At 40.9% G+C, this 12,686-nt stretch overlaps 1 protein-coding gene across 11 annotated transcripts in view; it reads left to right on the plus strand.

The window, feature by feature from the left end:
* The window catches only part of LOC140197572 (teneurin-3-like), a 2,811,066-nt gene that overhangs the window by 2,705,273 nt on the left and 93,107 nt on the right, over positions 1–12,686 (plus strand). For all 11 annotated transcript variants that reach the window (XM_072257693.1, XM_072257692.1, XM_072257694.1 and 8 more), the window contains one exon: positions 7,614–7,830. In XM_072257693.1, the coding sequence (XP_072113794.1) occupies positions 7,614–7,830 (217 nt within the window). The remainder of the gene's footprint in view (positions 1–7,613; positions 7,831–12,686) is intronic.

Raw genomic sequence — 12,686 nt, forward strand, 5'->3', positions numbered from 1 at the left:
TGTGATGTAGAACAGGTATTTACAAAATATCATTTTCTTTCGGACCCAGAAAATAAATGATCTCTAAAATTCAGAATAAGGAAAGATCCAGAACAAAATGCCATTGGATAATGTTCTGTGGGTGCTGAGTGACAACGTGCTATGAAGCCTCCTGCTTCAACAACTGACTCAGGGCACATCCCTCTAACTTATGCTTCATAACGCCTTTAAAGTTCCACTTGGAAAAAAGTTGAATCAGTTATCCACCTTTTATATTGCATCAGGCTGACAAATATACACAGGATCCAAGCATGAAGGATATCTTCTGATCAAGGTAAACCTTTATAAGTTCTTGTAGTTCTTGTCCATGATGCCGGCCTCTGGTTTCTAACTTGAGAAGCTGCAGAGTTTTACAGCACAGTATATGGCCTTCGAACGAAGCAGTTCCTTCAAAGAAATGTACCTACCTGGGATCTCTTTCTTGTCCCTGAGATCTTCAAGGATAGAAGCTTCAATTGCCACTTATGTTTTTCCCTATTGTTCCTGCCTACTTTTGACCCACTGAACCTGTCACCTCATTGCTTGACTCCATCCTGTCACCCCTCATCCAGTCTCTTCCCAACTACATCAGAGACTCATATGTCCTTCACCAGTTTGACAATTCTTATTCCTTGGCCCCCACTGCCAATGGATGTTTCCAGTTTTTATACAGCTCCACCCCCTCCCCATCAACAAGGTCTTAATGCCTTCTGCTTTATTCTGCAACAAAGGTTCAAGCAGTTCCTCTCCACCAGCACTCTCATGTGCTTGTCTGAACTTGTTCTTACTCCGAACAACTGCTCTTTTGACTCCTCTCACTTCATGCAAGTCTGGGCTGTAGCTACAGCTGTCTTTTTGTTGGCTAGGTTCTTGTACCAAATCTTCTCCGGTATCACTCCAGATCTCTTTCTCCATCTGCATTGGTGCTGCCTCCTGCACTTGTACAGAACTCATCAATTTTATCACAGAGGTGACTCAGTCTGCTGGGTTTCTGCATCAGATTGCTTGCTGCTCCTAAATATTGAGATACAGCATGTAATAGGCCCTTCCGGCTCTTCATAGCGTGCCGTCCAGCAACCCTGATTCAACCTTAACCTAATCATGGGACAGTTTACAATGAATGACCGATTAACCTACCGACCGGCAGAGCGTTGGACTGTGGGAGGAAACCAGAGCACCCGGAGAAAATCCACACTGTCACGAGGAGACCATACAAATTTGTCACAGAGAGCAACAGAAAATTTAAACCTGCATCCTGGAAGATCTAGGTTTGCAGTGCATGGATGGAGGTCTTCAGGGTGATCAGGAGTTTATGGGGAATTTTCTCAGATATTTACATCAGTTATTAGATATTTTGTTCGAGCCCAAGAGCTTACAGTTATGCGCCAATTAGTTGCCCCCATCCTTGCCTTCCACATGACCTTGTAAATTTATTTTAGGAACAAATTCTCTCCAGCACACCACGATAGGGATCAACATGTTCAAAACAATTCAACTGCATCATATTTTCATCCCAGAAGTAGAAAGCTAACTATTACACATATCAATAACAAGTCCTTTAAATTTTGAAGCATTCTGTTATGGAATACATTACAGCAATCTTTCTGAGGGAGGAGATTTCATTGCTAATGAATGTGTTACTTACTCATTGTCCTTATTCCTGTCTTTTCATTTTCAGATTAAGTGTAGATTAAGAGTCCCAGTAAAGCTGATAATGTATTCTTGTCCCGAGATTGCAGGAAATCCTTTGTAACAACAGTATGATATGATTGACTTCCACATTTATCCATGACCTCAGTGAGACATACATATCATACCAAAAGCAATCACAGAAAGACTTGTACCCCCTGTCGAATGTTGAAAGGTTTCAATAGAGTAGATATGGAGAGGATGTTTCCTCTGGTGGGAGGCAAGGATCTAGGACTAGAGGACACTACATCAGAATAGTGGGATGTCCATTTAGAATGGAGATGAGGAGGAATTTCTTTAGATGAGAGTGGTGAATCTGTGGAATTCGTTGCCACAGGTGGCCAAGTTATTGGATATAGCTAAGGCAGAGGTTGATATATTCTCAGTTAGTCAGGACATGAAGGGTTATAGGCAGAATGCAGGAGATTGGGGCTAAAAGGGAAATGGATCAGCCATGATGAAATGGTGGAGCAGACTCGATAGGCCAAATGGCCTAATTCTGCTCCTATGTCTTATGGCTTATTGTCTTACTGTGGCATGACTTTGGCCATACACTCCTCAGATAAATTTACATTGTTTCCTCTGCATTGTTTTCATTTCAATTTTTGTGATTTTAATTTTCATATTTGACATTTCCGGTTTTGCAAGCAGCCTCTAAAATTGCTTATAAATCTGGGAATGCTAATATGAAATTCATTCGTGGTCAGTTATCTCATAGGTAGGTAAAACTTCCTCTGTTTAAAAAAAAATCATTCTTTCTTTTCTTAAGCCAATTATGGAAAATGATGCATAAAATAATTGAAGAAGACCATACTGTTCTCCAGATATTAATTGAATATCATTAATGGCCTGAAAATTAAAACTCTCCCCATGGTTTACATACTGAATCCACAAACAAAAGGACCAGGAAAGTTCTCAGTTTATTCACATCTTGTCGACTCCAGCAAGGGCATTGTGGAGGGGAACCTTCACCTAGTTTTTCCTCCTCATCTTCATCTGTGCTAGAAATATACTGATATTGGGCTAGGCCAGGATTAAGTCTGGATATAACTCACAAGTTCAAGTTCATGTTCAGTTTATTGTCATTCAATCACAGACATATATGCCACCTAATGAAACAATGTCCTCCAGACCAAGGTGCACAACACAGTATGTATAACTCACACACATTACATATACAGGAAAGTATAATATCACTAGTAAATTAACAAATACTACAGTGCATTTATGACACAAGTTAAATGTGCCGAGATAACACTACTGTCGCTTCATGCATGATGACACCGGGACGGTGGCAGGGAGTTCAGTAGTCTTGTGTCCTGGGGGAAGAAGCTGTTTCCCATCATGACAGTTCTCGTCCTAATGCTGCAGTACCTCCTGCCTGATGGTAGAGGGGTCAAAGAGATTTTTGGATGGATGGGAGGAATAAAAACCGCCCCCACACACCTACCCCCATCACTTTAGCACAGAGGCTCACTCCCACATCTCGTGCATAATTAGCAATAGAGCAAAGGTGATTAGGGCTTCCATACCTGTACCTAGTCAGGCATTCAGCCACCGCCAGGGGCGGAAGAGGGGCATAGGGAGGCAGAAAGGAACTGAGAATATAAATAAAAGGTTACATGTAAAAATAGCAAACAAGATGTGGTTTTGAATAAAAATGTGTCCTAATCCAGTGGGAGTCATGTCAACTCACTTAGAATATCAGTATGTAGCGACAACCGATGCCTCTGCTCTTTCCTGTCAGTTCCGACTGATCTCAACCTCTCAGCAACCTCCCACTGCTGGGGCCACTGGTGACATTTAACGGGAAAACAGTTCTTTTTTAGTGTAGTCCCTTTTGAATATGCCAGCAGATTTCAAGGTTGCAGGCCACTCTTCCCTGGTGTTCGGTAATCTTGTGATTGATTGCTTTCTGTTACTAACGAAGTATTGGTGTTTGATGTTGCTCATTCTTTTCTCTGGGTCAGAAGGCTGTTGTTAAACCCCACAATTCATACTGAGACTCCATTCCAGTACTGAAGTGGGGCTACATTGTCAGATTTGCCATATTTATGTTTCAACATTAAACTGAAGACCACTAAGCTGGACTAACATTTGAGGAAGATCTACAGGATTTTACCTGCTGGTCTGTAGTTATTGCTCTGTCAACCTCATATGAACAGTTTATTTTACCCCTACTTGTGGAAGGTTGTGTAGAAGTTGGTATCATAGTAATATTATATTGTTGTGTAGCCATGCCAGTTCTCAGTGTAACAATTCTCATAGCCTTGCTTGTTCCCAATATCCCAGCAAATAATTTTCCTTCCAGTTTTAATAATCCCAATTGACTCCATTCCTACTAATTTACAGGCAGTGAGTTCATGTACCAAGCAACCCAAATTTTAAAAAAATTACCTGACAATGCCTTTGTTTCTTTTGCCCATCACTTTGAATGCAACTTCTGAGCTCCTTGGGTCACTCACTAATGGAAAAAGGCTTCTCTCTATTTACCCAGTCTAAACCTGACATGACCCTGCATACTTCAGTCAAATATCCCTTCATCTTGCTCTAAGGGCAAAAACTCCAGCTTCTCCAATGTAGTTATGCTGCCTCACATCTGTCTGCCCTTTCCTTCCTTCCACTGTTTCTGCATTTCAAAAGAGCCTCATTTGCTGTAAAGATATTTTTGTAGTTTGTTTTGTTCTAGAAATGCACCTTCTCCCTGATGGTAGCAATGAGAAGAGGGCATGTTCTGGGTGATGGATGCTGCTTTTTGAGGCATTGCCTTTTGAAGATGTCCTTGATGTTGGGGATGTTAGTGCCCATGATGAAGCTGACTGAGTTTGCAACTTTCTGCAGCTTTTTCTAATCCTGTGCAGTGGCCTCTCCATACCAGACAATAATGCAAGCAGTCAGAATGCTCTCCACAGTAAATCTGTAGAAACGTGTGAGTGTCTTTGGTGACATACCAAGTCTCCTCAAGCTCCTTATTATATATAGCCACTATCATGCCTTGTTTGTAATTGCGTCAATATATCGGGCCCAGAATAGATGTTCAAAGATGTTGACCTCGAGAAACTTGAAACTGGTCACCCTGTCCACTGATGTTCCCTCGATGTTTATGGCCCTGGTATGGGTAACTCCTCTGGTCTACTCAGTTCCAGTGCATTGTGCACTTTCCAATGGCCAGCGGAGCCCTCATGTTCCAGTTGCCATGCAATGCAAAAGAGGGTGCCTTTCCTTTCCCTGCGAACAACAGTGTAATCAAGTCACCAGTGGTAAATAGTGCAGGCTATATGTGGGCAACAAATAATGACGAATAACGTCTCAAGTCATGGGAAAACAATTCCACAGTCATCCGTCACTCACTCAGGCATGTAGTTGATAAACACCATCGAGAAGCTCAGGCTCCTTCGCAGCAGCTGAAAATGAGATTCTTACTTCTGATTGATGTTTTCCGAGAAGCTTGTAAAAATGCATTTCCAGCTGATTAGTTCTGTGGGTGTCAATCTCTTGCTGTTTTATGACCTGCAGACTATGTGCCAGATGTACGTTTGCTTTACATAAACTAACAAAGATGAATGACTGAATTTGAGAGTCTCTTCTTCTACTTTCCTTCTATATTTCCTGAGGGATGGGACTGTGCAGCAGCAATGCTAAAAATGAGCTTTTAACTCTCTGGACGCTGCATTTGTATTTATTCTGCAGGCAACATAACATATCTTCTGTCTCTGAAGATGATATAGTGGAATAACAAGTACTTTATTTAATAACCAAAATGAGATTTAAAGTGATACATTTAGCAAAATGCAAGTGATTTTGCAAATATGTACTGGCATATCCCCTAAAAAAAATTGACATCAATCATGAAAGATGTAAGGGAAAATATTAGACTTGGGGTAAAGGACACTGATGTAGTTACGTGTCATCCCTGTGGAAATTTGGTATCATCCTGCCATTACTTCCTCTATCCCCATCCATTCTAGTGTTAATTTTCAGAGAAGCAAATGCAGAAATATAAGCTTGTGTGAGCAATAAGGCAGCTGGGTATTTCCAAATCTGAATCTGAAAATGAGAATGCAAATATGATGTCCATGGTTCAATTTCAGAAGCCTTCTTGATATCTCAACATATTTTGCATAAATTGGGTATTAGATCTTTATATGATATTCTACAGAAACTGTGGACATTCCAGTGTTGAAGCAACATTGGATTATTTGGGAGAAAAACTGAGCTTCAGCCTCAGCTGAACTGACAAAGCAAACCCTGTTTCCTTGCTTCAGATGCTGACTGGCCTGGCGAGTGTTTCCAGCGATTTCTGTTCTTATTACAGCTGCACTGATTGCTGTGTTCTCTTTCACATTAAGTAGTGGAAAACAGAAGCTACAAACTCTGCAATGCAAATAGAAGATGATAAAAAAGCCCATTTGAGCATTGAAGCTGGTGATAATTTTGGCAAAATAGTTGATGTGTTTTCATCTGCTGTGAATATTCTGGGATTGTTATTTTTGCCCAATTACCAACAGACAGGGGTTCAGCTGCTCCCTTCACATGTTTCAAGCAAAAGACAGATTAATATTTCAGGAGTACCAAATGTTCTGCAGTGTGCTTGACTGCATCCTGCAGCGATGTTATGATTGACAGTTTTCTCTGCAAAGTCAGAAGTTTAAAACTTTCCAGCCTTGATATTACACTAGCTGATTAGCATTGTCAGCAATGGCATCCTTCTCCTGTTATCTTATCTGAGGCACTTATCTAAAAAGGTTCCAAGCTATTGTTCAAATACAGAAAGGTCGAACAAGTTGGGTCTTTCTTCTTTGGAGCATAGAAGGTTGAGGGGGGACTTGATAGAGGTATTTAAAATTATGAGGGGGATAGATGGAGTTGATGTGGATAGGCTTTCCATTGAGAGTGGGGGAGATTCAAACAAGAGGACATGAGTTGAGAGTTAGGGGGCAAAAGTTTAGAGGTAACATTAGGGGGAACTTCTTTACTCAGAGAGTGGTAGCTGTGTGGAACGAGCTTCCAGCAGAAGTGGCTGAGGCAGGTTCGATATTGTCATTTAAAGTTAAATTGGATAGCTATATGGACAGGAAAGGAATGGAGGGTTATGGGCTGAGTGCAGGTTGATGGGACTAGGTGAGAGTAAGAGTTCGGCACAGACTTGAAGGGCCGAGATGGCCTGTTTCCGTGCTGTAATTGTTATATGGTTATATAAATTAAAGGCCAGTTTATTGGGTACAGGGACACCTACCTGCTTGTTAATACAAATATCTAATCAGCCAGTCATGAGGCAGCAACTCAACTGCATGCAGGCATGGTCAAGACGTTCAGTTGTTGCTCAGAGCAAACATCAGAATGGGGAAGAAATGTGACTTAAGTGACTTTGACCGTGGAATGATTGTTGGTGCTGGATGGGGTGGTTTAAGTATCTCAGAAACTGCTGATCTCCTGGGATTTTCGCACACAACAGTCTTTACAGGGAACGGTACGCAAAACAAAAAACATTCAGTGAGCAGCAGTTCTGTGTGTAAGAACAGCTTGTTAATGACAGAGATCAGAGGAAATGACCAAATTGGTTCAAGCTGACAAGAAGGCGACTGTAACTCAGACAACCACACGTTACAGCAGCGGTCTGCAAAGGAGCCTCTCTGAACGTACAACACATTGAACCTCAAAGGAGATGGGCTACAGCAGCAGAAAACAATACACATACACTCAGTGGCCACTTTATTAGGTACGGGAGATACTTAATGAAGAGGTCACTGAGTGTACATATGCTAATACATGCAAGGCCTCTGCTGTTACTTTGAATAAATGTTGAAATAACTGCACAAACTGCTGTTTTAAACATGTTACTAATTCTCATTCTTTGACTATGCTGATGATTCCTCATACACTTGAATGCTTTCCCCATTTTACAGATGGATTGGTTGACTGTATGGATCCCGACTGCTGCTTACACACCACCTGCCAAAACCAGCCATACTGCCGCGGATCACCGGACCCACTGGACATAATCGGCCAAAGCCAGCAGCCGCCCTCCCAACAAGCTGCCAAGTCCTTCCATGACAGAATTAAGTTTCTCACGGAACCAGACAGCAGTCATATCCTACCTGGGGACAATCCTTTCAACAGCAGGTTAGTCTGTTAGTGCTGGATTGGGAGGAGTACATTGCCTATTTTGTTAAAGTCTAATAATAGAGTTTGTCCAAACTATTCTCTCACTTAAGCCATGGAAACGCATCTAAGTCTCCTGGAAAGGAGACTGATTCAGTACTCTGGTCTTTGAGTCAGATGATTAGAAGCCTTATTCCTGGATATGACACATCAATAGGACAGTTATTATAGCTAGCTAATATTCCCGCAAGCAAACTGAATAACTTTACTAATATCTCATTCAACTTTACTAAGCCAGCTTCAGTTAATGGTGCAAGACCCAATACTCCCTTTCTTTCTTGCTGGCATTCACGTGAAGAGACCCAGCGCAGCATTTTTGCCTCCGGCTGCTTCTGTTTTCCTGATGGGGATGGCCCCCCATTCGATACAGTCACCCATCTTCCATTAGTATGCCATCACTCAGGCTCCATCTGCCAGTGGGACTTCTACCAAGAAGTATTCTTCAGATGTTAAATTGGTCAATGGATGTTAACTTCAGGGCATCAAAGATCGGCCTAATTATGTTCTTTCTCAACCTCTGTATCTTTAGGCTCAATGGTTCAATTTAATATCAGAGAATGTATACAGTGTACAACCTGATATTCTTACTCTTTGCAGACATCCACAAAAACAGAAGAGAAGACTAAATAATTAGGACTTTATTCCCTGGAGTGTAGAAGAATGAGGGGAGATTTGATAGAGGTATATAAAATTATGATGGGTATAGATAGAGTGAATGCAAGCAGGCTTTTTCCACTGAGGATAGGGGAGAAAAAAACCAGAGGGCATGGGTTAAGGGTGGGGGGGGTAAAGTTTAAAGGGAACATGGGGGGGGGGCTTCTTCACACAGAGAGTGGTGGGAGTGTGGAATGAGCTGCCAGATGAAGTGGTAAATGCGGGCTCACTTGTAATATTTAAGAAAAACTTGGACAGGTATATGGATGGGAGGTATATGGAGGGATATGGTCCGGGTGCAGGTCAGTGGGACTCGGCAGAAAAATGGTTTGACACAGCCAAGAAAGGCCAAGAGTCCTGTTTCTGTATTGTAATGTTCTATGGTTCTAATGAATGACAGAAAAACTTGCACTCTTTCCCCTCCTATGCACAAGCAGCAGCAAGGCATCTACTCTCCCCAACACCCTAGCAGCAAGCATCAGAGCGCACCACCCACCAAGCAAGCAATAGCAAAGCCCCCAAATGAGTCCAACAGAAACTATTGTTCACCCGACAATTCAACAAGCCACAGGCTCTCTCACTAACAAGGCACAGAAAGATATCACTCTTTCACAGTGAGAGGGGATACCTCACCAAAACAAAGAACAGCTTGCTGATTATGATACTATAGTCTGCCATGTCACTTTTATTCTGAGTTCCTCCGACTCAAGGAATGGCTGCAAGCTCTCCCCCACCATCGAGAGAAAGAGAGAGAGAGAGAGAGTGATCACCTCATCCACTGCCGCAATGTAATGCTCAGTTCTCCCGCGACGCCTCAGGTGGCGACACCGACATGGAATTGGTTTGTCCGCAGGGCCACAGGGCCTCACCCCAAAGACGCGCATCTTCCAGGACGCATCCTGGGGAGTTCAAAGACGGCTGTTCGGTGAGCTCCGGTAGTGGGAACCACAGCTGTAAAGAACTGCAGTGTTAGTGCAGAGCCCCATCCATCTTGAAAAGGAAAAAAAAGAGACATTAAAGCGGATAAATTAAGCTGTTTCACACTTGACCTCGAAGAAGCCACCCTCTGGCAGCACCTTAGCTCCGTCTCCTACCTGTAGGATTCTGATGGATTTTCACCTCCTCGCTCATAGGATTCTGGGTAAAATTGGTACACACCAGCGGTGGTTTTCATCACCTAATCTTACTGTGTTGCCACCATTACGCATTTATACTGAACAGAGAACTTTTACTGTGCAAAAGACCAAAAAACTTTGGATTCCTAGCTTTAGAGTAGATGAAGCGAATACTTAATAGAACTGTTCAAAATAATCAGAGATTCTGATAGACAATGAGAAAAAATGGTTTCTACTAGCTGAGAGAGAATAATTGGGGGACACAGATTTAAGACAAAAAGAGCCAGAGATAAGATTAAAATAAATATTTATGCGGTATTTTTGTAGTTAGGAAAACACGTGGTGGAAGCTAATTAATAATGATTTTCAACAGGGTGTTGGATAGGAATTTGTAAAGAAAAATGATTGCAGAGCCATGAAGAAAATGTAAGTTTCTGATTGCCTCTAACAAAGTAGGCAGCATAGGCAGGATAGATCATATGGCCTCACTGTTCTACAGAATCTATTGAAGAGCAAGAATCTAGATGATGTTCAAAGTTGAGGTGCATGGAATTGTGGTGCAAGGAGTCATTGAAATGAACTAGATTTAGCCAAAAATTAGAGGGAAAAAATCCACATATTTAACGATCCATCCTTGAATTTACCGATGTATGAGGGCAGATGTATGAAGAAAGGAGACGGAAGAAAGCAAATCCTATAGAATATAAGTCTTTAGATAAAAAAGTTAAAAGCTTATGTCAAAAAGCCAAAAAAGTATGGTTAAACCAGGAATGAAGCAAGTAGAAAGAATCCCTATTACTGATCCAAAAAGGTTACATCAACAAATCAAGAGTATCACTGGTAAAAAGCTCCTCTGTTCTTCAGGTGGATGTTTGAAAGCAAAGGACGGTACCATTATCATGGAAAAAGGTGAGATTATGAACAGATGGACTGAGTATATTCAGGAATTGTTTGAAGACGATCTAGGTAAAAAACCAGAAATTAAGAAAAACATTGAAGGTCCAAGTATTTTAAAATCTGAAGCTCGTAATGCAATAAATAAGATGAAGAAAGGAAAAGCAGCAGGTTCTGTTGAATTAGTAATAGAACAAATTATCACCCTTGAAGATTATGGAATTGAAAAACTTACTGATTTAATCAATGACATTTATGAGACTGGAATAATACCAGAAGAAATGAAAAAATCAGTATTTATCACTCTTTCTAAGAAACCTGGAGCAATAGAATGTGAATTACATAGGACCATAAGTTTACTGAGTCATATCACCAAGATACTTCTAAGAATTTTGATGACAAGAGCTAAAAGTAAGATACAAGCTGAAATACGAAAAGAACAATGTGGTTTTGTGAAAGACAAAGGTACAAGAAACGCAATATTGATGTTAAGGATACTATCAGAACGAGCTATTCAAGTGCAAAAAGATTTGTTTGCTTTACCGACTACACAAAAGCATTTGATAAGGTGAAATACAATAAGTTATTTGAAATATTACTGAAAACTCTAGATCTAGATTCGAAAGACCTCTGCCTAATCAGAAATCTGTACAGGGAACAAACTGCTGCTGTAAGAATAGATGGAGAAATGAGTCAGTTTATGAAAATCAAGAGAGGCATTAGACCAGGGTGTGTTTTCTGCCCTGATTTATTTAATGTGTACAGTGAAACAATATTACAAAAATTAAGAGACATCTTGGGAATTAAAGTTGGCGGTGAAAACATCAATAATATGCAGATGACACTGTGTTAATTGCAAGTACGGAGAAAGAACTACAAAACTTAATTGATATAATTGTTGAAGAAAGTGCAAAAAATGAGTCTATCATCAATTGCAAAAAAAACGGAATGTATGGTGATATCCAAAAAGAAGGAGAATCCTATCTGCAGGCTGAGAATAAACGAGGAAGACATAAAACAAGTGCAGAACTTTTGCTACTTAGGAAGCTGGGTGACATCAGATGGCAGGTGTGACATGGACATCAAAAGAAGAATAGGGATGGCAAAAGACAGCTTTACGAGAATGAATAGTATACTGATCAACACTAAACTAGGCATGACAACCCACCTCAGAGTACTGAAATGTTATGTTTATCCAGTTATGTTATGTGACTCAGAATGTTGGACAATATCTAGTAACATGAGGAAACGAATTGAAGCAGCAGAGATGTAGTTTTTGAGGAGGATGCAAAGAATATCATGGACGAAACGAATATCTAACGAGGATGTCATGAACAGAGCAAACACAAAAAGAGAAATAATGTACGAGATCATGAAAAGGCAACGTAACTTCATTGGACATGTGATAGAATGCACAGTAATTGTGGGAAAGATTGAAGGGAAGAAAGCAAGAGGAAGACAAAGACAAATAATGATGGAGACAGCAGCCAGAGAACTGGAAATGAATACCAATGAATTGATCCACTTGACCCGAAACAGGAGTGTGTGGGCCATGGCAGTCAAAGCGCAAACTGGGCACGGCACCTGATGATAATGATGGTGATGAGGGCAGACAAAGAAAGAAAAATCATTATAAAAAACCCTTTACATGATAATCTAAAAATGCTTCACAACTAATAATCACTTTTTACAATGCATATTCTATAATGTAGTTAAGTGCTTAACCAAGTGTAGGTAGTTCTAAAAATTCAGAACTGATCAAAGCTTACCGATATATTCGCTATCTTCTTTCTGCACATTCATTTCAAAGCCAGTTAAATGTGCTTTAGTCCTAGCTTGTTCGAGAGTTCTTGCAGAGAGGAACAGTGTGCAAAATAAGAGTACTGTGTCGTCAATATCTGTATTTCTTTAGGAGTTTGAGGAGAGTTGATGTGTCACCAAAGACACTCGCAGTTTTCTACAGATATACCGTGGAGAGCATTCTAACTGGCTGCATCACCATCTGGTAGGGAGGTGGGGACGGGGTGCTACTGCACAGGATCAAAGTAGGCTGTGAAAAGTTGTAAACTTAGTCAGCTCTATTATGGCCACTAGTCACTGGTCTCTAGTATCCAGGACATCTTCAAGGAGAAATGCCTCAAAAGGCATCATTAA

This window comes from Mobula birostris, chromosome 5 (assembly GCF_030028105.1).
Source record: "Mobula birostris isolate sMobBir1 chromosome 5, sMobBir1.hap1, whole genome shotgun sequence".
NCBI classification, from domain to species: domain Eukaryota; kingdom Metazoa; phylum Chordata; class Chondrichthyes; order Myliobatiformes; family Myliobatidae; genus Mobula; species Mobula birostris.